Below are 25487 nucleotides of genomic sequence, written 5' to 3'. Positions count from 1 at the left end.
TGTTCCACACCCTCTCGTTTGTTGCCCTTTGACTGCTGCTCAATACATTGTTTCTGAATATATTTTGTCTGTGTTTTTTGTGAAATGCCTTTTGTAGTTTCAATTGAAAAACAGGGAGCAAGAAACAATGACCCAGACTACTTGACTTGATAACATTTATTCAATCTCCTTTGAAATCAGCAGGGACTTGAAGGAGCATAGTAAGTAGCAGTCAAATACATCTATAGGATTAAAACAAACTGCATATAAACAAGATGCACTATGGGAAATCCGCAGTCTTCAACAAGTTGATACATTAGCAACCATTGCAAACCAAACCATTGAGACTAGTTTTACTCACGATATAAAAACCTTGACGGGGTAAAGAAAATAATAGATTCAGTCCATTTCTAAGGTGCCCTACTGGGCAGCTTATTGCCATACTTTTTTACAAAGCCTAGCTTGAATACTATTACAAAAATGACAAACACCAACTCAGGAAGTTTGAAGCAATCTCTAGGAAACAAGGAGTGCAGAAATAGGTTATGTACCCATGCATGGAATAAGCCAAAAGCCAATTCATTCAGGTTAAGAAGAGTACATTGTTCTACTTAAGAGTCATTTTCACAACACACACATTTCAGACTTGTTCATTTTGTAACGGATATACTGTGTGTCATAACATACACCTTTTTTTTACTAACTCTACTTGGAAGCTAGCACTGAAACGTCACACAAAAACTCTTCCTGCGCTTTTTGTGACTACCACAGTACGGTTCCTTCCTGTGTCACGGGCCTACCGTGCAGGTAGCGCACGCTGCACCAAGCGTTCGCGTTAAAAGCTGCCTTTGCGTAAATCGACATGTTGCTCCTGAACTTCGCGAATCCAATTTCGGAAGCTGCAAAACATTTGCTCTTAGCGGTTCTACTGAAAATTCTAACGGTCTAAATTTCTCAGGGTTTTTATTAAAAATACTTGGTTAGTTTAGTACCCCTTTCTTTTGAAAAATTAGCCAAAAATCAGACATTAGATTACAAATCTTTTGTTTTTATCAGCGTAACCAGAGGTTTGTCATCTGGGCTGTAATCTTCGTACGCAATCGGGGTGGCGTCGTACATCGCAGGCCTGGACTTCTTTCCGAACCTAAGCAAAAGGGAGCAAAACAAAAGTAGATTTAACATAATTCCCCTTATGTGATTGAAACATGTTTCAACTGAAATCCAATTTTCACATTGCATTAGGAAGGTTAGTGCTTAGTTGAAAACCGTGTAAATATTAACACATTTCATCAGCAACCACCTGGCCTTGATGGCCACTATGCATATTACGCATCTTCAGAGGACTGAGAAGAGGATACACGTTTCTCCAGACACTGTTTGGTTACCTTTCCCCTCCTCCCTAGCAATTACTGCAAATCTTAGCAAGGCATTAGGGTGGCCAGGAGTAGAGTGAAGTGAATCTTTTGGAAGGCAGAGTTGGGGCACGCAAAATACGGTGGTAAAAACAGGAGTAAAAGCGTTATGCCTGTGTTAACACCTCCTTTTATGATCTGCAGGATTTGTTTATGTTTCGGTAGGCGGAGTGGGGGCACGGATCTGGATTAGCATGTCCGCCTTCCTCATATGCTTTGCCTACTAATATCAAGGGATTTCCCGTCAGCAAGTCTTAATCATGCTGGCAGAAAACCTTTGAATTCTTCCAGTTTTTGGCACCCACTAAAAGCAGACAGGCTCCATAGGAATCCTTTGGAAATGATGACCTCAATTGTGTTTTGTGGGCGGCATTTACACTTTTTGAACTACGCAGGTAAAAAAAAATAAAGTATTAAATTCTTTTCGCCATAACATAGAGGGAGGGGAAAAGGTGCAAAGGAGCGTGATCCACTCAATGTAATTAACACTATTTAGAAAATTATGCTGTTTGTAGGAGAGCGATTAGCCTAAGGCTGATCCCTGGGGGCTCGATTCATGGAATATTTTCCCGGTTCAAAGTGACTTTGCACTGCCGACACAAACCCTGATTCATGCAGCCGTGCAAAGTGTATTTTTGCCCTGCAAAGTCCGGGCAAAGTCATTTTGAACTGCAAAAATGACTATGCGCTGACTTTGCCCGGACTTTGCACTTCAAAAATACACTTTGCGTGGATCCATGAATCAGGGGTTTGCGTCGGCGGTGCAAAGTCACTTTTCAGCAGTGCATAGTCACTTTGAACCGGGCAAATATTCCATGAATCGACCATTGATGTTTTTGTAGGCACCAAAATGATGTGCTTTGGTACATGTTCACATGCTTATTGCTGCACTTATAATGCTCAGTGGAGGCCTGAGGCAAACATGCCTGCATGCAAAACTGCCTCATCACAGGATTAAAAATATGCACTGGACTTTCAAAACTTGGAACAAAGAGTCCCTTGGTCGCCCTGTTGCCAGAACATTTAAATAGGACCTGCCGGCTACTTAAATAGAAAGTCATATCAGACTACATCTAAATCCAAATGTATAATATAGACAGTGCTATTGTGGGACACCTTTAGCATACTGATTGTTTATAAATCGAGTTTTCAATATAATTCAAATCATGCTGTCTTCCTTGTTTCATTGCAAAGAAAGCTTTGACGCTTGTTGTTGCAGATTTAAAATATCGAAAGCTCGTCTGAGAAGATCTCTCTCCTGATAGTCAAGCACTTCCCAGCAAGCAAAGATGAATGGAAAATGATGGTGAGGTCAAGGTCATCCTCGGTGATCCTTTAATGAGTGTAAAATCACAAATCTTCCTTGAAAGTGCTAATGTTCACTGTGTTGCATTGGGACAACTACATTTTAGAAGCACATTCATATCATGGTCTGCTCTTGATCAATTTTCAAAAGGTCAGGTATATATTTGGGAAACTTTAGAAACCTGTCTGCCTGTTTCACAAGCAGAACACATACTTACAGCACTGCATTCTTCATTTGACGTAGTCTACCAATGATCAAAGCAGATGGTTTTCTTGTGGTAATACACACCAGTGTAGACATCTCAAGTTGCTCCAGGCCATGTGTGAAGATCACAACCAGCCCTGGCTTCTTCCCTTGTATTCTCCCCTTGGTAGTAGTAAGGCAGTAGGTGCCAAATGGCCAATTATTGCTTATTAGCGTATAACAATGCCCCCCGGGGGGATTTATAGGTCCAGCTATGTGGGAAAAGCAACACCACAAGTGCAAGGGTGCAAACTGCGGTTGTCTGGAAAGCCAGGGCTGGATGGAGTTAAATCCCACCAACCCAGTGTAGTTTCAGGCTTTCCCATGCCAGGTGTTAGATGCTGTGCCAGTCCTGGCATTCACACCCAAGTGATTTTACAAGTCTGCTGCCTGTGCTCCTGTATTTATAATGGGAAAACTAACCTTCAGCATTGTATAAAAAAACCAAAGAACATGGACTGAAATACCAAGAGACACTGCACAACTCAGATCGTACACAATACGACACGCAAGCTCCGTTTTTGTGTATTTATGACACAAGAGTTTTAATAATGGTCTTACGTTAGACCGAAAAAGTGGGCAGTAGTTTGTGAACACTATCCTATATCCATAATTCTCCAACTGGGTCTGATCATAGGGGGTGGGAATAAAGTCCGCCCTGGATTCTCCTCACAGGGCTCAAGGGAGCCATTTCAGCCATTTTATACCCACCACCGAACCCTGGTTCTTTCTGAGCCAGCATGTCTGCCTCAGAGTTATAAACACTGTAATTTTAGGGTAAGTGAAGTGAAAAAGGACGCAAGCGCAAAGCCAATTGTGCACGATGTACTTGGAGAATCAAGCATAATCACCCTTTATCACAGACATGTCTGCCAAATATAAATATCTGCAGTCATTCCCAAAATGTGGCCCAGGTTTCCCTCAAAATGGGGTTCCAAAAGAACGCTGTGCCTATAAAATATATCATGCGATATAACGCAAGATATGAAGGCACATCGATTGTAGTAAGATATTGCTATCATTCCGTTTAAGACCACATAAGGTTCATGACTCATTATGCTATCTTATTAAGTAGAGTACACACCATTCCTCGTTGGTAAGCGCACAATCACCCCTTGTGCCTCCAATGTAACTTATGATGCTTAGGAGGGCCCTCCATGCATGGACTCCAGTTTAAACTGCACTCAATGAATGCAGATTTTCTTATGTGAAAGGAAGAAGTTACTCACCATATTGACTACTGTACCCCAAGTCCATAGTCACCTTTTCCCCCCATGCTCACGAGAGAGAGTCTGTCCTGTGTGGCCAGGACCAGAGCCGTTGGACCAGCAAAGTCCATAAAATAAATCTAAGTGTGGAGTCATGACCTATGCATAGACTGGCTCCTCCTTTGGGCAATGTCTGTCACTTACGTCGCTCCGCCCCCCGCACCAGTCAGGCTAATTGACTATACACCTTTTAGAGGGGTGGGGCAGGAAGATGGAGGAAACAGGAGTGGGACATTGGAGTACAAAGGTCACTTTGGTGAGTACATCAAAGTGACATGCCTGTAGGTATAGTTTACAGCAATCGTATTGGTAAAAGATTCACATGCTTATTGACTATAGCCAGGCCTCAAGGAAGGAATCCCTCAGAATGTACATATTCCCTGTAGCAATGTATTTACGACTAACTACATCATTATGTGCATAGCCTACATTAAGGTCTTTCTTTATAAGGCCATTACAGCCTGTTTTGTCCCAACAGTCAAAAAGCCCTGCTGATGTACTAAAACCAACCTTGCCATCTCACACACCTCTGATCTAAGCATGTGTGATAAAAGCCTTGAAAACCTCTGCGGAGGCTGGGTGGGCTGCATGTATTCTATTGAAGAAACTGACTCTGGAGGAGAGGTATATTTGGAAGTAAGTACATTCGATTTTTCCAGCATTGGTTCTTTTAGATTCCCCTGCTTTTTGAATATGCGCAGGATACTGAGTGGTAAACACCAGGCGGTGAGACAGAGATGGGCCTCACTTGAAAAGATTGTTCAGGACATCCTGGCCTACTATGGTAGCCATCCTGGCAACTTCCAAGTAGCCACCTGGCAACTGGGTCTTAAGAAGATGCTAGCTAAAGACACTGGGCCTCATTAAGAGTACGGTGGTAACTGTGCCGGAAAAACCGGCAGGTTACTGCCAGACTCGTATTACCATTCCGCCTCCATAATTCCTGAATCACCGGGGAATTACGACCTCGGTGACCCGGGAATTCCGGAGGCAGAATTGTGTAAGTCCCCCCTGGGGACCATGGAAACGCTAGTTCCGTCTATGACAGAGCCGGTGTTTCCATGTCCGCCTGCAGGCGGGTGGTGTTAAACCCGCCAGCTCAGACCTGGCGGGAGTGACACCTCCCAGCTGCAGGACTCTCAATCATCCGGTCTGGAAAGAACGGTGGCGGCGGTTTTACCACCACCGTTATTTCCAGACCGGCAGGGTCGTAATGAGGACCACTGTCATATCTGCTTTGCCCTCGTAGAACGCCTGGCTACTCTGCCTAGCAACTGCGTAGCTGACAATCTCTAACAGCAAATAGCAGAATCAACTATCCATGTAGCGGGTACTGCTTTTCCAACTGCTTGACCTTTGTTTTTAGAAGTGTGGGCCAGGAACAATTGGGACGTCTTTCTGACAGCCTTACAGCCTCAGTTCTATGCAGTAACCAAGTCATCTTCTTACATCAAGGGTGTGTCAAGACCTCGCTGCCTTTGGGGATGGAGATTGGAAGAAGACTAGTAAACACACTTCTGATTTCAAATCATATCTGGATACCATGTTAGTTTCAAATGTGGGCGTGTCCTCGATGTGATATTGTCCGGATTAATCTTCAAAAAAGGTTCAGCAGCTGGTTCGGGTCTTGCTTACCCTGCATGCCAATGTGATGGCTGCCCTTCACTTTACACACCTTATATGTGCAGAGTGCCTGGGCTGAAACACTTCCGAATTTAACCTTGTAAACTTCCATTCAGGGGCCACAGCCAGACTGGGGTACATTTACAAAGAAAGCCCCTCCGAAAACCCGTTACCAAAGGATGGTAAAACAGACTACATAATCTTTGCGTTTCTTCTTACATCTAGAAAGGGCTGCAAGATGCACCTTTATTGAAGAATGTTGCAAAGCCGACGCCGCAGGTTGCAGCAAAGACGGTGAAATGTCCTTAGAAAGGCAGGTTGCTGAATTGCCATTACTGCCAGCAAACAAAGAGGAAAGCCACTTCCTTTTTTTTTAAAAAAAGGCCGTTTGAGACATGGACACCCAGGAATGTGACAGGATTTATGCGGAAGGTACACATGCACCCTAAGACCTCAGGAGCCAGGCAACTCGATTGAGGTAAAATGAACTGTGACGTCATGCCTCCACCTGGTGCATTGTCAGTAGCACTGGGTGCACCCCGCTGAGCTGGACGTGCTGCTCTGCTGGTATGGCTACAAGGTCTGAATACCACATCGTTCACTCCCACATGGAGGTGAAGGGAATCATTTTGCAACTTTTCCTGTTGAGATTGTGTACTACAAGAGACCCCACTGCAAGGGGAGGGAAGGCCCACGGGAACGCATGATTCAAACGGAGCGAAACCTAATGTCCCATGAAGCCCTCCCAAGTTCACACAGTGGTGAGCATGCTGCACCGTGCAATGAGATGCTTTGCAGCAAGGTCTGCTTCTGGCACTCTCTACTGTTGGACTGTGATACCCATCCATCTCCCATTCATGGATATCTGGAGTGTGTTGAGGGTGGATTGCGACCCCCGGCACCATCCGTAAGCCCCAGACCCCAAAGGACTCACATGCCACACGTCCTCTTGGTTCGGGCTTCCCGGTCGCTCTGATGCGGCTGGGAACGCCCTGTTTATTTATGCTGCACGCGGCGGCGTGCAACGTCACGCCGCCGCGTGCGCGTCCCGTCATCGGGCAGCGGCACACTCCTCCTTTTTCCGGCAGGACAACAACAAACACTTAAAAACTACACACTGCAAACGAAATCACAATACACCTATAACATCTCGAATACCCAGTTCCACAACGCCCCTTTATTAACATACACCCGGGTCCCCTTACTTAACAGTTCTCATCGTCAGGATGATCAGACAAATGTCCCAGCACGTAGTCGCTGAGGTGAGTGGGTTTCCCTCGCCCAGCCCTCTGGGGTACCTCCCACTCACCTCCGGCACGGGTGATCTGTCCATAGGCGCTCCCCGGGCCGGGGACTCAGGCAAGCAGGCTGTTTCTCCCTCGTCCTCAGGGACCAACCCTAAATCCGGATCAGGGGGCAGATCAGTTCTTGGATCCCCTAGCTTCTTAAAGAAGCTCACATTTCGAGTTACCGCAGACCGTCCGTCCGATGCAGTCACCATGGATCCCTTGACTGCAACGACGTCCAGCGGCTCTGGCTCATATGGTAGGCAGAGCTTTTCATGGGGATGTATATTCCGAATGAGAACCTCATCACCCGGCTCCAGCCGTTACGGGCTAAGCCCTCGCCGGATGTTCTCCTGCTCGATCCTTGTTCGCCGGTCTGTCTCGACCTGTTGGTTGTCGATCTCCGCTGGTTCTTTCTCTCCCACCTCCGGTAACAGCCCCCGAGGGCACCGCCTGAATAACGTCTCTGCCACGGCCACTCGGGTGGATGCATGCGGTGTGGTGCGGTACACCCTCAGGAACTGATAAAGAGCTCGGTGGAGGGACTGCCCTTGGCCCTGGGCGATTCTGAAGGTCTTGTTTAGAGTCCTCATCAGCCGTTCCGCTTCACTGTTTGCCCTTGGCCAGAGGGGTGTGATCTTCCTGTGTAGCACCCCGCAGCTCTCCATCAGCTCCAAGAACCGCTCACTCTGGAACGGCGCCCCGTTGTCCGAGCATAGCATGTGGGGGAAACCATGGGCCGCAAACACCTTTTCCACGGCCACCACCACATGCTCAAACGCCACCGACTCCACAAATTCCACTTCGGGGTATCTTGAATATTCGTCAACCAGCACCAGGAAGTGGGTGCCCATCGTGGTGGAGCCAAAGTCCGCTTGAACGACATCCCAAGGTCGCGTCCCCAGAGGCATCGCTTCTATGACAGGCTCACGCTGCAGGGGAGACGCCCCCTCACACCAGACACAGGCTGCCACGAATTTGTCCACCTTCCTCTCCAGTTCCGAGAACCACACTTTCATTCTTAAGCGGGCCTTGGTCTTGGCGGCTCCCTGGTGACCTCGGTGGGCAAGGGTGATCACGTCCCTCACCTTCGATTGGGGCACGACAATGCGATCTCACCTGAGCAGAAGGCCGGATGCTGAAAAAGATAGCTCCTCCCGGACCTTCCACAGCTGCTCAAGTCTGGTTCTGGCCCCTTGAGTGCACCACGCCAGGGCCTCCAGCACCGACTTCCAGGAGCCCTGTTGCATGGAGTGCCGTAGGATTTTGAAACACTCATCGTCCGCTGCAGCTACCTCGAGCTCCTCTAGGGGCATGGCATTCGGTGTGGCCGCCTCCACCACCACACAAACATGTTCCCCTGCCTCCTCCGCACAGGTGTCATGGTCTTCCGCTCCAGGCGCACCCCGAGTGTCTAGAGAGATAGTCTGCCGCGTTGTTCGCCCCTGGCCGGTACACCAGGGTGACTCTGTATTCCAGGAGAGCGAGCATCCACCGCTCTATCCTTGCCGGCGGCTTGGATGATGACCCCGCCAGGATGGGAAGCAGCGGCTTGTGATCCATCACCGGGCATCCAAGGACATAGAGCCGGAAGTGCCTGCAGCCCCAGAGCACGGCAAATGCCTCACGCTCAATCTGCGAATACCCTTGCTCCGCCTCTGACAGCGCCATGCTGGCGTAAGCCACCGGGCGGACACCCCCATCACGGTCAATCTGTGTCAGCACGGCGCCCAGGCCAAACGGGCTGGCATCGTCAATGATCTTCGATGGTAATGCAGGATCAAAAAATGCCATGGTGTCATCTGCAGCGAGGGCACCCCTGATGTCGTCAAATGCCGCCTGCTCAAGCAGGCCCCAGTTCCAGGTGGTATCTTTTCTTGTCAGTGCTCTGAGTAGTTTCGACCTGGAGGCAAGATTCTGGATGAACCGTCCACATTACATAACCATGCCCAGAAAGCTCCGCACATCAGACACGGATTCCGGAGGCTGTGCCCTTTTAATGTCCTGGACCTTTTTGGGATCAGGTGACACCCCCCCTTCTTTAAACACAAAGCCAAAGAACTCTATCGATGGTCGCAGAAATTCCCATTTCTCTTTGTGGAGGGTGAGGCCCAGGGACTGCAGCCTCTCGAACGTTTTCGGCAGCCGCCTCAGGTGGTCCACCTCTGTTCTGGCAAACACCAGGATATCATCACTGATACTTAAGACGCCTTCCAGATCTGCTAGGGCACCCTGGATGATGTTTTGGAAAACCTCTGTCGCCGAGGACACACCAAAGCTCAGTCTCTTGTAACGGTATAGCCCTCGGTGTGTAGTGAAGGTGGTGATATACCTCGACTCGGGGTGGAGGACAACCTTGTGGTAGCCCGCTCGGAGGTCCAGCTTTGAAAAGAAGCAAGCGCCCTGTACCTCGGCAATGATATTGTCAATCGTTGGGGTGAGGTGTCTCTCTCTCTTGATTGCTTTGTTCGGCAGCCTCATGTCGACACAGATTCTGACAGCATCTGGTTGTTTGGGCTTCTGTGCCACTACAATTGGGGACACCCAGGGAGTCAGACCCTCCACCTTCTCTATTATGTCAAGATTGACCAAGTTGTCCAACTCCTTGTCGACGTGTTCACGAAGATGAAAGTGTACCCTGCGATGTTTCAGGGCGATGGGCTGCACAGATTCATCAATATGTAGCCTTACTGGGTCACCAGCCATCTGCCCAATCCTTTTGAACAGTGCGGCATACTTCTCAAGGAAGTCATTGATGTCTTCAAGATAGACAGAGTATGCAAAACTGACGATGCAGAGGGCCTCTGCCGCTGCACAACTCAGCAAGGTGTTGGTGCTCACCGGTGTCACGTAGAATCGTGCAGTGATTTGGGAGCCATCGTGCTCCACCTTCACCATAAAGCACCGTCTAGTGGGATAGGGTCCAGACCACCAAAAGCGAAGATGCGGGCTTTTGGTGCGACCAACTTGGGAGGCCGGTCCATAGCGTCATAGTGTGCCCGGGCCATCACATTGACGGATGCCCCCGTGTCCACCAGGACCGGGACTGGAGACTGATTTACTCCACCACACACCTTGGCTGTCTCCTGTTCTTTCTTTTCAGGACCCCCACACTGGAGACAAAGAAAATTTTCTTTTCCTCCTCTTTGTCTGCTTCTTCCACGTGGGCATCCTCCTCACTCTGGTCCACCTGAGCGATGTTGGGGGGTCGACCCTGGTGAAGGAAACCGGACCGGGCCGGGCCTCGCGGCACCAACACAGGCATGGCCGCCTTGCACACCCTAGAGAAGTGATCTGGCAGCCCACACCTTCCACAAGTCTTTCCGGCCGCGGGGCATTCCGTTGGGTGGGGCAGGTCATACCCACACTTTTGGCAGGCCTCCCCTGCCCTCCCGGCTCTCTCTCGGGGTCCGCCGCCAGGTCTTCTAGTGCCCCTGCCACTGCGCCACATCACACACACCTCCTCGGTCCTGATGGAGCGCGAACCAGCCTCCATTCTAGCTGCCCTCGCCTCAGACACCTCATGGCACCTCCCCAGCATAGTCCTGATCATATCTTCTGCATCGCCCCAAGCACAGGCCAGCGACAGGCGCCTCAGGAGCCCATAGAAAGTGTCCAAAGTCTCGTACTTTTTCTGTTTGGCGGACAGCATCACGAAACGTTCATAGTCCACGTTGGCAAGAGGTAGAAAATGAGCTTGAAGGGCAGCCTTCGCCTGACCGTAGGATCCATCCCCTGGCGGAAGTGATTCAAAAATCTCCTGAACTGAGGGCCCTGCCGAGTATAACATGGTTGTCAACCTGCTGTCATCATCAACCACTTGAGCGTCCCGAAAGTACATGTCCAGGCGGTCCACCCACCTCTTCCATCTGGGCCCTAAGCTGGAAGGTGGGCCCGAGACATCAAACTCCGCGATGGGCTGCAGGTGCACGTGCCTGGGCCATGGCAGGAAGAATTGGCTGGGCAACAGGTGCTACCGCAGGCTGCACTGGAGGCAAAGGGCCTGGAGGCCCTGCTTGAGCAAGTGGAGGCTGCTGCACCGGCTGCACTGGAGGCAATGGGCCCAGAGGCACTACTTGAGCACGTGGAGGCTGCTGCACCGCTGCTGGTTGTGCACCGTCCTGATCCTCAGTGTCACTCATGAGTTCGAGCGCACAGGCACCCCCAGCGTGGAAAATGGGGGCCGCAACTCAAACTCTGAGCCACATCCAGGCAAAGGAAAGTTCACCCTGGGAGTGAAGATAACCAGAGTCCACTGTCCCCCTCCGTAGGCAATCATTAACAGCCTATATCCAGCCACCATACCTGATGATTCCAGGACTGAAGAAAAATCACTGCAACACACCTCCGTGATGATGAAGAGGATGAAAAAGCAGTATGGCCACCAGTCTGATGATGAAGAGGATGAAGCGAAGGCCCCAGCCTTCAGCTGTTCAAAAAATTGAGACAAGAAAAGATTATGGGTTATGCAGGCCCAGCCATTGTAGCCCTCCTCCTTGCTTGCACTCGACGTAGGAGACTCAAGAAATTAAGTAATCACAAATTGGTCATATATGTATGCAGGTATAGCTGCCTGCTGACAGGATGTCCAAAAATTAGGTCTGGATGCTCTTCACTGCTCGAACCGGAGCTCAGTGAAGTTCCACGGCCTGATAGGTAAAATGGCCGCCAGCCGCGTGGGTGACGCACAGCCTACGGCTCAAAACGAAGTCTTAGAACGACTTCGTTTCAGTGAAAAGAATTGCAGAAATATTCACCACCGGGCCCAGGCATCGTCTCCCCCACTCGTCGCCACTGTCAGGGGTGGATTGTGACCCCCGGCGCCATTCGTAAGCCCCAGACCCCAAAGGACTCACACGCCACACGTTCTCTTGGTTCGGGCTTCCCGGTCGCTCTGACGTGGCCGGGAATGCCCCGTTTATTTATGCTGCATGTGGCGGCGTGCAACGTCACGCCGCCGCGTGCGCGCCCCGTCATCGGGCAGCGCCACACTGTGCACCTGCTCAGTCATTCTCCAAACTATTCAGAATACCCGGAGGATGCACTGCCGGGAGATGGAGCCCACATCTGCAGTTGCTGTGCTGCTCTGGGTAGTGTGATGTAGCCACGTGGCGCGACAGCAACGTTCTGCCGCTGCGCGCTGTAAGATAATAAAGGGTGCGGTCCCGTAACACGCTAGTGCGCACTGGATTGTGACAGATAGGGTTGCGGATCTTGGACCTACTTGCTTGTTCATGTAAAGCATTGTCATAGGGCTGTCTGCTTGAATCCAGGCTTTCCCATGATGCCATTCCGAGGCATTCTGGGGAATTCTGTCTCCTCCTGGTGACATTTAGGAGGAACAGGCCTGAGGCAGAGTTATACGGAGTGTGCTTCTTTGGCCCTCATTACGACCCTGGCGGAATTCGGAAAACGATGGCGGAAATGCAATACCGCCATCGAATAGCGCTCGGTGCGACTATGACCCGTCACCGCAAAGTACGAAGCCATTAGCGACACCGTAGTGAACGCCAACGCTAACTGCACCAAGCACGCGCGCGCGCGCCATGCCAAACCGTAAACACCACCATGGCGCAAGGGTACGCTAATTCCGACCCTAGCGGACATGTACCTAACGCCATCAAGCATGGCGGAATGAACCATTCCGCCATGGTGAGAAGTACGGCATCGCGAATCAACCGTAAACGGCCCCACTGAGTGCCTGTACACCGCTCCCTGCCCACAAAGTACAACTCCCCGTAGGTGCAATGAAGTCACAATGCAACCATTGAAATGCACAAGTCACCCATGCATGCCAACGAACAAATGAAACACAAGAGGGGCCAATGGGAGCTGCAGGGCACAGATGGCACGAATACAGAAGCCATCCCAATGGACATGACCACAGTCCCCCACCAAGAAACGCACGCAAACACAGGCACCTGTGACCAGCAATATTCCGAAAATCACATCATTCCACCAGTCCACCTGGCTGACCGGCATCTGTTACACAAAACCCAATCCCCCGCCCCTGAGCATGACAACATTCAAACAGTCATATTGGCAGCCCCCATCCCTGACCTCACGGGCTTCGTAGGCAAACGCGTCCAGTACAGTACCACGCAACTAAACTCCGAAGCTGGAACCCAATGCAGATCTCCTCACAATACATCGCTCCCCAAATAGGAATATGCCACATCACTTGCAAAGAAGAACGCTACACGGGCCAAATCAGAATAGAAATTTAATGCACAACAAAATCACCAAGCCCATACAGCCATCAGGCCATGAACTCCAAAACACATTTCACCATTGTGGGCTGCATCCGCAAGAAATGACCAGCCACTACTTGTGTGACGCCCTGTTCCATCATGGTACACAGAGCCACATTCACGTACGAAAAGGCAACATTGAAGCGCACAGAACCGCAGGGCCGTCCCAATGGGGAGGCACTAGTCCAGCTGAAAGGCCGAAATGTTGCTCCGAGCCACCAGTACTGCGTAAGGGCATGTGGCCCATTGGCGATCGTCCCATAAGATCGTAATGCTGCTCCACTGATTAACACGAAGCAGCAGGTGTCGGGAGTAAAACCCATCTGCAGGAGTGGCATACAGATGGCAGTGGCAAAAGGGGAGGAGATACCTGTCAACCAAAAGAAAAGAAAAAGAACAGAATGGCCATCAGAACTACATTCGAACAACTCACTTCAATGATCACACTAAATCCACAGCCATATGCATGCTAGCCCACTCCAAAGGTTCATCACCACCCAAAAACCACTTGCGACTCATAACTATCTATATCGAGGTGTAAACACCATCACAAACGAGTGTACCTGTGCATGCGTCTGTCAAAACAGAATCCATCAGATGGGATTGGTAACGTGCATGGACACAAGTGTCTGAGGGCGCGTCGAGACAGGGAGGGCTCAACAAGGCCAGATAGACGATGGTCCCACTATGGCAGCCCTGCATCACATAGCGCAGGGGAGGCGGATAGATTCCAAGAAGCCCTGTACATGGCAAACTCTGTATCAAATCACCTGCCCATGCATCCATTCATCATTCCCTCATCCCGGGATTAAAACGCCAGAATATTTACTCACATAACATTAGAAATATCCATTGAGTCTGTGCGTTATGCAGCCTGCAAAATCCACAGTGCCCCAGCCCGTAATGCCAGTGTTGTGAAGTAACATGTATTTGGGAACGTCCGGCCTCATCGCCCACGTCGCTATTGCGCATCCCAAACCATTCATATCAATCATTGCATCCTCGCCATGGCCCCTGTCCCAAGGACATTGAACAATAGTACGTTATATTTGCAGTCAGACCTGTGGGCATTTCCTCGCCGCTAGCTGATAACCGAAAGCGCCGCCCTTCGAATTCCTCATTTGCAACATCACGTCGAAGAAGCATCTGTGGCCGTTTGAAATCACTAATTAATCCATCTAGTGCGGCTGTGTGTGAAAATGGCAACTGCCTTCACCCACAAATGGGACGCCCCGCCCGTCGTTGCAACTCGGTACAGTGATGCATGAGGGCCCACCGTTACTCGAGTACTACGTACCACTGACCCTTCACAAGTCTGTTCGCGACTGCACAGATAGTATGTGAAACAATGGGACCATAGCAGAATGAACATATCAACCAATGTTACACGGCCATCGGGTACAAATACATGATTGCAATAGCAAGATGCCATTCCCCGAATTGCAGCGCTGTGTGCGGGACGTGCTCGGCCAAAGGGGAGAGCAGTTTGCACAGGTGGAATGAATCACCACAGGTGGAGGCCATACAGCCTGAAAACACATAAATTGCACAGCCAGTCTCCTCCCACAACCACACCGAAATGCTACCGGCAGGACTCGCGATGTTGGCCCTGGGGGACCTGATAGCACTGCAAGTACTCCAACTCCAGGAAGAAGACGAACACCAACTACAACCGGCCGCACGGAGGAGACGCAGGAGGAGGAGGAGGGCAAGGCAGGGCCAGCAAGGGCCGCCAGCACAGCCACTACCACCACGCAGGCAGCCCGCAATCCCACGCCTCCGAGCACATCCGTTCAACCTCACTGATGAGCAGATCCACACCCTCTACCGTCTGGACCGGGACACCATAGCCGCCATTGTGGACATGACACAGGCTGACCTTGTCAGCATGATAGATAGCCCAACCGCCATCCCACCCCTACTGAAGGTGGTGTCTGTACTCCACTTCCTGGCCACAGGCACCTGCCAGCACACAGTCGGACAGTTGCATGGCATTTCTCAGCCACTGTTCTCACGGACACTATTGCAAGTGCTCGATGCCCTCCTGCAGCACGCAGACGACTACATCTCCCTACCACGCTCGGAGCAGGAAATTACCAACACAAAAGTGGGATTCCATGCACTTGCCGGCATACCGGGTTGCATTGGTGCCATCGACTGCACCCATGTGGAATTGGTCGTCCCACATGCCATGGAGGCCCAGTACCGCAACCGAAAACAATTTCATTCTCTGAATGTACAAATGGTGTGTGACTCCAACAGGATCATTACACATTGTTGTGCCAGATTCCCTGGATCAACCCATGATTCTATGGTCTTGAGGAACTCTACAATACCACGCTACATGGAGCGACATGCAGGGAACAGATCCTGGCTACTCGGTGAGTCTCATTACATGCATGATAATGTGGGGTATGTGATTCGGCAATGACCTGGCAGGAAGGGGGGGGGGTGTGCGTACGTAGCAATGGCATTCCACATCATACGTTTCTCGTCCACATACAGGTGATGCTGGATATCCACTGAAGAGATGGCTCCTCACACCAGTCCGGAACCCACGGGACCAGCATGAGGAGGACTACTACCATGCCCACTCACGTACCCGTGTAGTCATTGAACAGGCATTCGGCCTACTGAAGGGTCGTTTCCGCTGCCTCAGCAGGTCTGGCGGGGCACTCCTGTACCGCCATGAGAAGGTTGCAAAGATGGTGATGGCATGTGTCATGCTCCACAACATGTGCGTACGTAGAAATGTGCCCATGCCCCCTGACGCAGAACTGCAAGCACCTGATGATGGTCATGATGAGGGCGGGGATGTGGCAGCACCTCAAGGAGTCTGCGAGGCACCGGAGGGCCGTGACATTCGTCAGCATCTCATTGATGTATGCTTCTAGCACTCACGCCTGGTGGCTGATACATGGACACGGGACTCGTGGCACTGTGTGTGTCTGGGACATGCACAATATGGACTGTACGCCTATGATGGCCTAGTACACAAAGATCAATGTCCACACATCTCATTGGTTGATCGTGCACTGTTTATGGCATATGTGATATCATGTTGTACACCCTATCGACCCGCCACCCAAGTGAGCCCAACACACCCCCTCCACCCTCCTACCTCCCCCCCGAACACCAGTGTCCACAGATGCTCGTTGTCAGTGGGCAGTCGCTATTGCAAGCCCCCTCTGCGGGTATCAGGGGCACCCCTGCCTGTGGAGCGCAGGTTCCTCCCAGATCTACGTTGGGGGCTGCCCTGGACGGAACTTGCAACGGATGATGTCTCTGCCTGCTCACGTCCATGCATGTCCCTAAGGGTTTGCGAGAGCTCAGTGAGCACACGGCGCACTGCGGCAAGTTCGGCACATACGTCCTTGGACGTCGCATGCAGTTCCCCCCTCAGGCTCTCGGTGCTTCTCTCCATTTGGACTCTCAGGCTCTCGGTGCTACTCTCCATTTGTGCCCTTAGTGTCTCTGTACCTCTCTCCATTTCTGCCCTAAGTGTCTCAGTTGATGTTTCTATGTCTGCCTTAGTGCCCCCACATTCATCGGCATGGTCCTTGAGGAGCGTGGCCAGTTGCTGCTGTTGCACGATTAACTGGTCGAGGGACTGTTGCCTCTGCTGGGCCATGGCCATTTGCGGGGGTGTCACAGAGGGGCTGTTGACCTCATGTTGCCTTGCCACAGGGCTTGTGGGGGATGGCCAGTCGTCGTCTTGTGGGTGCCCCTGCGTGGTATCCTCATGTTGTACGGGATGGGACAGACAGGGGGATTGGGACAGGTCATGGATGGATCTGTCTTCGACATCCCCGTCTTCTGTGTCGGAGCATGCTGCCATCAATGGGGTGTCACCTATGGTGCTGCTGCCACCAGAGGCAGTGCCTTCTGTGGCATCCGTTGGGGGGACCTGTGGTGGTGGTGGTGTGGGCATGCTGGCTGCTGGGGTGCCTGTTGATGTTCCCTCCTCTGTGCTGCCACCTGATTTGTGCTGCTGCCGTGTCTTGATGCGTGCAGCTGAGGTGGAGGGTCTTTGGCCGTTGGTCTTGGCCCTCTTTGCAGGTGTGCTGGTAGGGGTGTCCTGAAGCTCGTCGTTTGGATCGGACCCTGTGGTGGAGTAAAGGAGGGCGAGGGTTATTGATGGGTCTGTGGGAATTGGAATGGCATTGTATCACATGCATTGGGGTGGTACCTGAGGGTGATTTGGGTCGGGGCCTTGGAGGTGCTTTCATTTGTGTGTGGAGTGAGGGTGCAGTTGTATGGCAGCCTGCAGTTAGGGTGTGCCTGCTGCACGTGTAGTGCGTGTTTTAGGGGTTTTTAATTATTTATGTATTTATTGTGGGTTTTAACGTGCGCTATCAGGCCGATGTGTGTGGACGTTCTCCTGGACATGTGTTTCTGTTGCACTATGTGGACACATGGTACTTCACATGGTTGGACTTTGTGGATTTGGCATTGTTTTATCTGGCCCACCTACCTGAATCTTCGGATGTCTGCACTCCTTTCTCCATCCCTCCGACTCCCTCTATGCTCTCCATTCCGATGGTGGAGGCACAGATTTCTTCCCAGGGGGTCAACTTGATGGGTGATTCAGGACCTCCCCCGGTGGCTGTGGCAATGTTGCGGTTGGCAGAGAGTATGCTGCGGACGCGTATCCGCAGGTCGTCCCATCGCTTTCGGCATTGCTGTGGGGTGCGGGGTGCGGTCCCCACCGCACTTACCCGCTGTGCCACCAGAGCCCATATGGCCTTCTTGTTTGCAAGTGCCGTCCTGGTCATTTGCGTGGAGAAGACGACGGCAGCATTCTCCTGGAGGGTCTCTGTTAGCATGGTGAGTTCCTCACGGGAGAAGTGGACCTGCCGCTTGCGGTCGCACGCTTTCTTCGCTACTTTTCCCATTTTTCTTGGTTTCGCTAGGGTGGATGACGGGTTGGGGTGTGTCTCAGGGTAGTGTTTTTAGTGGTTGTGTGGTTTTAGTGGTTTTATAGGTGTACGGCGGGATGTTTCCCGTTCCGGGCCCATGTTTTAACTTCCGTTTCCGTATATTTCCGGTCACCGTACTTTCCGGTAGGCGCACACTGCGGTGTCCGCTGTGATGGGTGGCGGTATTGCACCTAGGGCGCCGTACGGCGGCGGTGTGGGCCGTTTTGGGGTCATTTCCGCCATCGCGGACTTTGCACTTCCGCCATGCCGTGGTGCTCGTGCCCGATGGGTCGGAATGGGCCGCACTTTGCTCCTTCGTGCAATGGCGGAAACGCTATTTACGCTGTGGCGGTCCGGTCAGTCACTTTCCGCCAGGGTCGTAATGAGGGCCTTTGTGTGTTAGCCCTACAGGGCTTTGGGGATTCTATATAGAAGCTGGCTTTTCTGCAAGGACTACTGTGAACACCTGCACTGGTAATAGAGCTGGTAAGTTGTTTATGCACTCGATGTTCCAGTAAACAAGGCCCCATACTGGCTTGTTGTGCCTTCTCGGGAGGATAGTGTTCACTGAAGCACAATAACATTGAACTTGTGGCCATTTCTGTGTCCATGTTCCCCTCTGTGAGTATCGCATCCGCATCTTTCCCAAAGAGATGTGCGCCTTTGAAAGGTAAATCCTATAAATTAGATTGAATTCTTGGAAAAAATCAAGACATGTCAGTCTCTGCCTCTTGGCTGCTACTTACATTTCAGAACCCTGGTGTTTGCTATGGCATCACATGTTTTGAGGCCAACCTGCCCCTCTCAAAAAATCCTCTGTTTTTCTTTAATTGATTGGTTATTTATAAGGGTAATATCCAAAGGTTTCTAAGTGCGGACCCGGGGATCGAGCCGGTGTTGCTCCTGCATTGTCTTGCTTCCAAGGTGAGCGTGTTGCCCTGAGCTATCCTCCTGTGAGCTATCATTTGCTTGTCATCAGACGACAAGAATTGTAGCAGTTTCGCCATTTTCTTTCCTCTACTCTCTGTAGCATATTTTTTTTTTATCTATTCATTTTAGTTGTCAAAGGGATGTTATACAGCATGTACCATATGGCACAACTTGAATCGAACACACAAACATATCAGAGGTAGACAGAATTAAGGCCCATAGTCCCAGCCTAGAATATCTTCGGTCTGCTATTTTTAAAGAAGCTATAACCGCGACCTAAAGCACAGAGCACAGCACTGAACAGCTAACTCGTAGAACTACACTGGACTGGACTGGCAGAGCAGGGAATGGACACCTCCAAGCTCAACTGAGTCTTAAAGGAATAGTGTGCTCAAAAATATTATTGTCCCGAGGGTTCGGCATGTGTTTTTAAGCGTACGTTGATCGATCGTACAAACATTTCCTAAGCACCTTACCGTAGTTTTCCTAATTTTTACACATGCAAAATCAGGCAGCAGGGTGCAGTCATTTTGTGCTCATCTTATCCGTTGCTGCATCGCCCTCAGGTGAACTGCCCTGGCGGCACTAAATCATATCCCCCGCCCCTGACGCTGAGATCACTAGACGCGTACCGCCAATTTCACAACGCCAATGCACTTCTCGTGTCAATGTTCTCTGCGCTCCAGCTAATGACGTGTCTCCATGGAAATGGCGGGACGCCTCTTTCCTCAATAAGTATAAACAGACCACTTCTCATTAAAGACAACATCAGATTTGCTTTTTCAATTGTTTCACTGTCTTCTTTTGTGTATCCTGTGCCTCGTTTCTGTGCTCTGTTCAGCTACCTTCATTGCTCGTATTCCGTGCGAACAGATACTAGTACTATCATTACTCTCTATTTTTATTTTGTTGCATACTGGCAACAATGCAGCCCTACCAGTACGAGCTGGAGTATTTATAGGCGGAATTACTGGAAAGAGAAAGATGTGGAAACAATGGGGCTTCGGACGATAGTTGGGAGGACGAATCAACAGATCAAGAGCCTGAGCCTAGTCGCATGGACAACGTCTCCACCTGGTGTACCTGTAATCAGTGCGCGCTAATGCCAACCGAGGAGGAGTACCGCTGCTGCCAACAAAACTCTAATTGCTTGTCCTACATATCGGAAGGCAAAACACGGCTGCAATGCGTTACCGAGCTGCATGACTTCAGGGCAGCCTGCCTCGCGCAACAATTCGCCCTCGCAATCCAAGTAACAAGTAAGTGTACTCTAGTTGTGATGTCACTTAGGCCACTAACATTTCATGGTTGTCTCCTATATTGTCATAACTTTGATCTATCACTGCCAAATGAATGTAGTCTTGCAATTCTATACATCACTCGCGATTTGGGGAAATCATAGTGGTCTTCTTATGTTTATTTCATGTACAACCATGAAGCAATATTTCTTTGTGTCCCAAATGTGATAGAGTGCATAGTCGCTCTATATTGTAATGTGTCTACACTTTAAGGACCAATTGGATTGATCCGTGAAGTAACATTTGCACTGGAAACAATGTCATTGGATACAAGATTGCATTTTCAACTGAGTTTTAATACACTTATCTTGTTCATTTAAAAACACTTTGTATCTTTCTGTTCCACAGGTAGTACAGGCTGGTGGCCTATCGTTCGTTTACATGTTAGCTTCATGGGAGGCTTGGACACTGCGTTCAACGAGTAATATCTGCATATGTCGTTGGTGCCATTAGAGGCACATTCCCCAGTGACAGCGGTCAGTACAGGGGATTTTCCCATACTGTGCTGCAACCCGAAGTTTATAATGTGTAGTACATTTGTGCCATCAAAATCAGAAACAAAATAAAATACAATTGAACTTTTATCAATTGTTGTTTCCATTTTTCAGTGAATAAAGTGTGTCTCCATTCAGCACTGTTCTGGCCCTTTCCTGCATGCCTCTTGGCTGTCCTCCCCCTCTACCCTATCAATGTTAGCACCTCAGCCGTGCCCTCCCAAGGTGGCTGGCAGGGTGGGATAGCCAAGGTGCCACACACCATGTACACTTCAAAGGTATCATACACACAGCGGCCATTGTTCACATGCCTTCCTCAGACCCAGTGTCTCCAGGCAGGCTCCCCTGAAGCAGGCCGCGCCCTGCCATCCACATAAGTGTGTCTCCATTCAGCAGTGTTCCGGCCCTTTCCTGCATGCCTCATGCCCCTCCATCCACCCCTCCAGTATCAATGGCAGTTCAAACCTGTGGCCGTGCCCTCCCGAAGGGGCTGACAGGGTGGGAACGGCCAAGGTGCCAAACCCCATGTACACTTCAAAGGTATCTTACGTGCAAGGTGCATTGTTCACATGGCCGCCCCGGACCCAGTGTATCCAGGCATGCTCCCTTGAAGCAGAGCGCGCCCCTGCAATCCACATAAGTGTGTCACCATTCAGCAGTGTTCCGGCCCTTTCCTGCACGCCTCATACCCCTCCATCCATCCCTCCACAATCAATGACTGTTAGCACCTGCGGCCCGTACCCACCCAAGGGGGCTGGCAGGGTGGGAACGGCCAAGGTGCCAAACACCATGTACACTTCAAAGGTATCTTATGCGCAGGGGCCATTGTTCTCATGGCCTCCCCAGACCCAGTGTCTCCAGGTAGGCTCCCCTGAAGCAGGCCGTGCCCCTGCTATATCAGACCACGCCATATACACATCACTCATTCACATACACACCCACATTTCGAATTCTTTATAAACCAGACCCAGTGTCTCCAGGCAGGCTCCCCTGAAGCAGGCTGCGCCCTTGCTACATAAGACCACGCCATATACACGTCACTCATTCACATACACACCCACTTTTCAAATTCTTTATAAACCCCTTGATATTTATCATGAGAACGTCTGCGAGCACTGCAAGTCAACTCGTGAACGTGCTACCCGAGAACATCTGTGACCACTGAAAGTCAGTTTGTCATCGTGCTACCTGTGAACATCTCCATTTTCTCCTGCTACTAACTACCCTGCTTGCTGAATCTAACTGTTTCTTGGTCATTGTAAGGGCAGGTCACCTAATCATATCTTCTTGATCTCTAAATTTCTATCTATTTTGAACAAATGTACCCAATAGTGTAATGTTCATTCATCTCATTGCCATTACCATTGACTTGAGTTTAATTTGTTCTGTTCTCGGCAATATAGAAATTGTTATCAGTGTCAATTGGAATAGAATTGCATCCTTCGCGGACCGTGTCTATAAGCATGTTTCCTTTTGATGCATGATAGTACATTCAAGGGACGAGTAACATGTTATGGTTTGCATCACATCAGTCAATTGTGTATGAAAGTTATCCTAGAAAACAGTGGGCTACGCTACACAGGTTTTGCTTTGGTGACCAAAACATACATTGCATAGAAAAATGTATGATATAATTCCATCTTTCTCACGCTTTTATGCAAAATAATTTTTTAACAATGTGGAACTTTTTTTACTGAATTTAGAACAATGCCTGCATGTATGGTTTACGGTTGCCGTTCTAAGACCCATAACAAACCTAAAGTAATAATGCATATATTCACGAGGAATATAGATCTAATAAGAGAATGGGTCAGATGTTGCAGATTTGCGCCGGAAGTGCTTGAAAGTAGAGCCCATCATGTTTTGGGGGACTTAAGGGGTGATCGATTCCGCATCTGCAGCCCTTACCACGAATATGTACGACCAATCGAGTATACAAAGAAGCATCGACTCAGAACGTCTCGTAAATTTCTTCCTAATGCAATTCCAACTCTATTCATGCACACACTGCCTCGGGTGAGTCACGGTTCTTGATTTAGCTGTAGTCCTTGGGGTAGTGAACAGGTAACTACATAGACAGATTGGAGTTTTAGGTGTAAATGTTCCTTATAATACTTTTCATATTGCCAAGATTGTATTGTTTATAACTATACCCCATTTTTCTATACATCTGTCCATGGCTTTAGGAGCATCATAGAAAACTATTTATTGGCACAGAAAACTATGCTATAGTGCCCTTGGAAATAAGCATAATCTTTTCGTAATCGGTTGCTTTACATGTCAATTTGTTTAGGTTAGCATTTCTAATTCAAATCTAATTTCCCCATACAACTCCATGACAATGCACTGAATATGAAGGAGCAAGATTCTGCATCCATGGGCCTCATTCCGACTCAGGCGTTAAGGGGTTTACGGCGCCGTAAACAGCGCCGACCCTTAACGCCTGATTACAAGGTTCCCTTTGCGGGATGGCTGTTTAACTCCTGCTTTTTGCAGGCGTTAAAATCCATGCTGCAAAGGGACCTTGGCGATAATTACGGCACCGTAATTTACGGTGCCGTAATTATCGCCTTTCCCCATTCCCATTATGCCCTATGGGGCAAAAATGGGAATGGAGAAGGGGCCATTGGTGAATGGGGAATTACTGCCCCACTCACCTTGGAATGGGGCGGTAATTCCGCCATCCACCATGGCGGAATTGCAACCTTAGCGGCATGGACCATGGTGCTAATAGCACCATGGTCCTCCGCCAAGGTTGTAATGAGGCCCCATGTCTTTCCTGGAGTCAACAACAACTTCGAGCACGTATCATGTAGTTTTATTTCACTATTCAGTTCTCAAAATGTATTATTCATGGAATTAGAGATAATATGATAAAGTTTACGTATCCTGTTGTTTGTTTACATACTGTTTCATTTATTGGTTTTTATTGATATGTACAATTGTCTGCATCCCATTGTGTGTGTTCAATTTTACTTTTTTCATCCATACTAAAACAAGTACTGTGTTACAGGGTGATGCTGGTACTTCGACTACAGTTACATCATCATTTGAAGCTGATTCAGAGCCTGAGGTATGCGTACTGACAGTTCCCTTGAATGAAAGAAAGTATATTGTAAATATGATACTATTAGACAGTGATATTATTACAAATAAGCATCTTTTGCAAAATGCTAGAGTGCAACATTTCAATCATTGGGTTTCGCACAGTGATCTCTGATCGATTACACTAGCCATCAATCAGGTGAAATTCGAAATGTATATTTTGACTAAATGATGTACACAGTGTATGAGGGAATGTATGTAAGCCATGTGTGCGAGGAAATAATTTTATTTAAAATATGATTGACTTTTTTAAAATCAATATTGTATTCTAGGGATCTATACAAGATCGGGAAATAAAAGAGGAGGCACGTGGATCCGAGGTGGCGGACCATCTTGTTGGTGCAGTCGTTACAGAGAAGTACACGGTTTCACAGAAAATCAAGAAAGCAAGGGTAACTAGCAAACAATTTCGATTACAAAAAGTGTTTTGGGCTGGTGTCTTCATAACATGCTTTTTTAAAAATCTAAAGTGCTATATACTGTATGTTGGTTTTACATTGAACATGTTTTTACAACCCATCTCTTAGAGGCCCAGATGTAAACGAACTATGAAGACACAGACAGCGACTGAAACCAGAGATGCTGCTTGCCAAACTGATTTCACCATGGACCAACTATTATTTGAGGCGCATTGTGTTCAAATCAATAAGCAGACTCAAGATGCTTATGCCCAATGGCCAGAAAATGAATTGAATGTGACCGGCGAAGCCAGCAAAGTGTTGTTGGACCATTGCTACAATGCGAGCACTCCACAAGATGAAGATGAAACTGAATATAATGAAGATGCTTTTGAATTACTCGCAGACCACTTGACACAATCAACACCGGCAAAAAAAGGGCCACCCAACAAACAATCGACATTGATGTTTTCTCCGATTCATGTTCAAATAACACAAGCTGAAATAACAGAGACTGAAGCCTCAACACAATTGACCGAGGAACTAGTCAAAGATCTCGACTACAGTGCGTCCTGTTTGCCGGTATGTCCACCACAGTTGAGTCACAAACCACATTCATGCGGGACGATAGTCTAATAAAGGAGCCCAAATACATTGTACTCGACAGCTGTCTGGTGGAGATTATAATGATGCTGAAATGTGTCCATCCAATTAGGGGGGGAAGTATGTGGGAAGCCATTGTTGAATGTGACTTGTGTATGACAAGGCACTAACTTGAAAATACAAGCCACCTGTGATCTGCTCCATGCAAAATGTTTGTGGTCCACTCAACCGATGCTGGGGAAAGTGGTAGCTGGAATTCTACTGTGTGCAGCAGCTTTATTTGTCAGTGGCTCTACTTTTAATAAGTTGTCCAGTTTCTGTCAATTTGTGGAACTCCAGTTCCTTTCTAAAATGCAGTACTACAAAAATCAA

General features: G+C 49.2%; 1 protein-coding gene across 1 annotated transcript in view; it reads right to left on the bottom strand.

Moving 5' to 3' along the window:
• Positions 1 to 141: 141 nt before the first annotated feature.
• The window catches only part of DNER (delta/notch like EGF repeat containing), a 1567341-nt gene continuing 1541995 nt past the window's right edge, over positions 142 to 25487 (bottom strand). The window contains exon 13 of the mRNA XM_069618306.1: positions 142 to 1123. Coding sequence (XP_069474407.1) covers positions 1012 to 1123 — 112 coding nt within the window. The 3' untranslated portion in view covers positions 142 to 1011. The remainder of the gene's footprint in view (positions 1124 to 25487) is intronic.

Source organism: Ambystoma mexicanum, chromosome 10, assembly GCF_040938575.1.
Source record: "Ambystoma mexicanum isolate Mex_15411 chromosome 10, UKY_AmexF1_1, whole genome shotgun sequence".
NCBI lineage: Eukaryota > Metazoa > Chordata > Amphibia > Caudata > Ambystomatidae > Ambystoma > Ambystoma mexicanum.
This window is presented reverse-complemented; position numbering and strand designations above follow the sequence as displayed.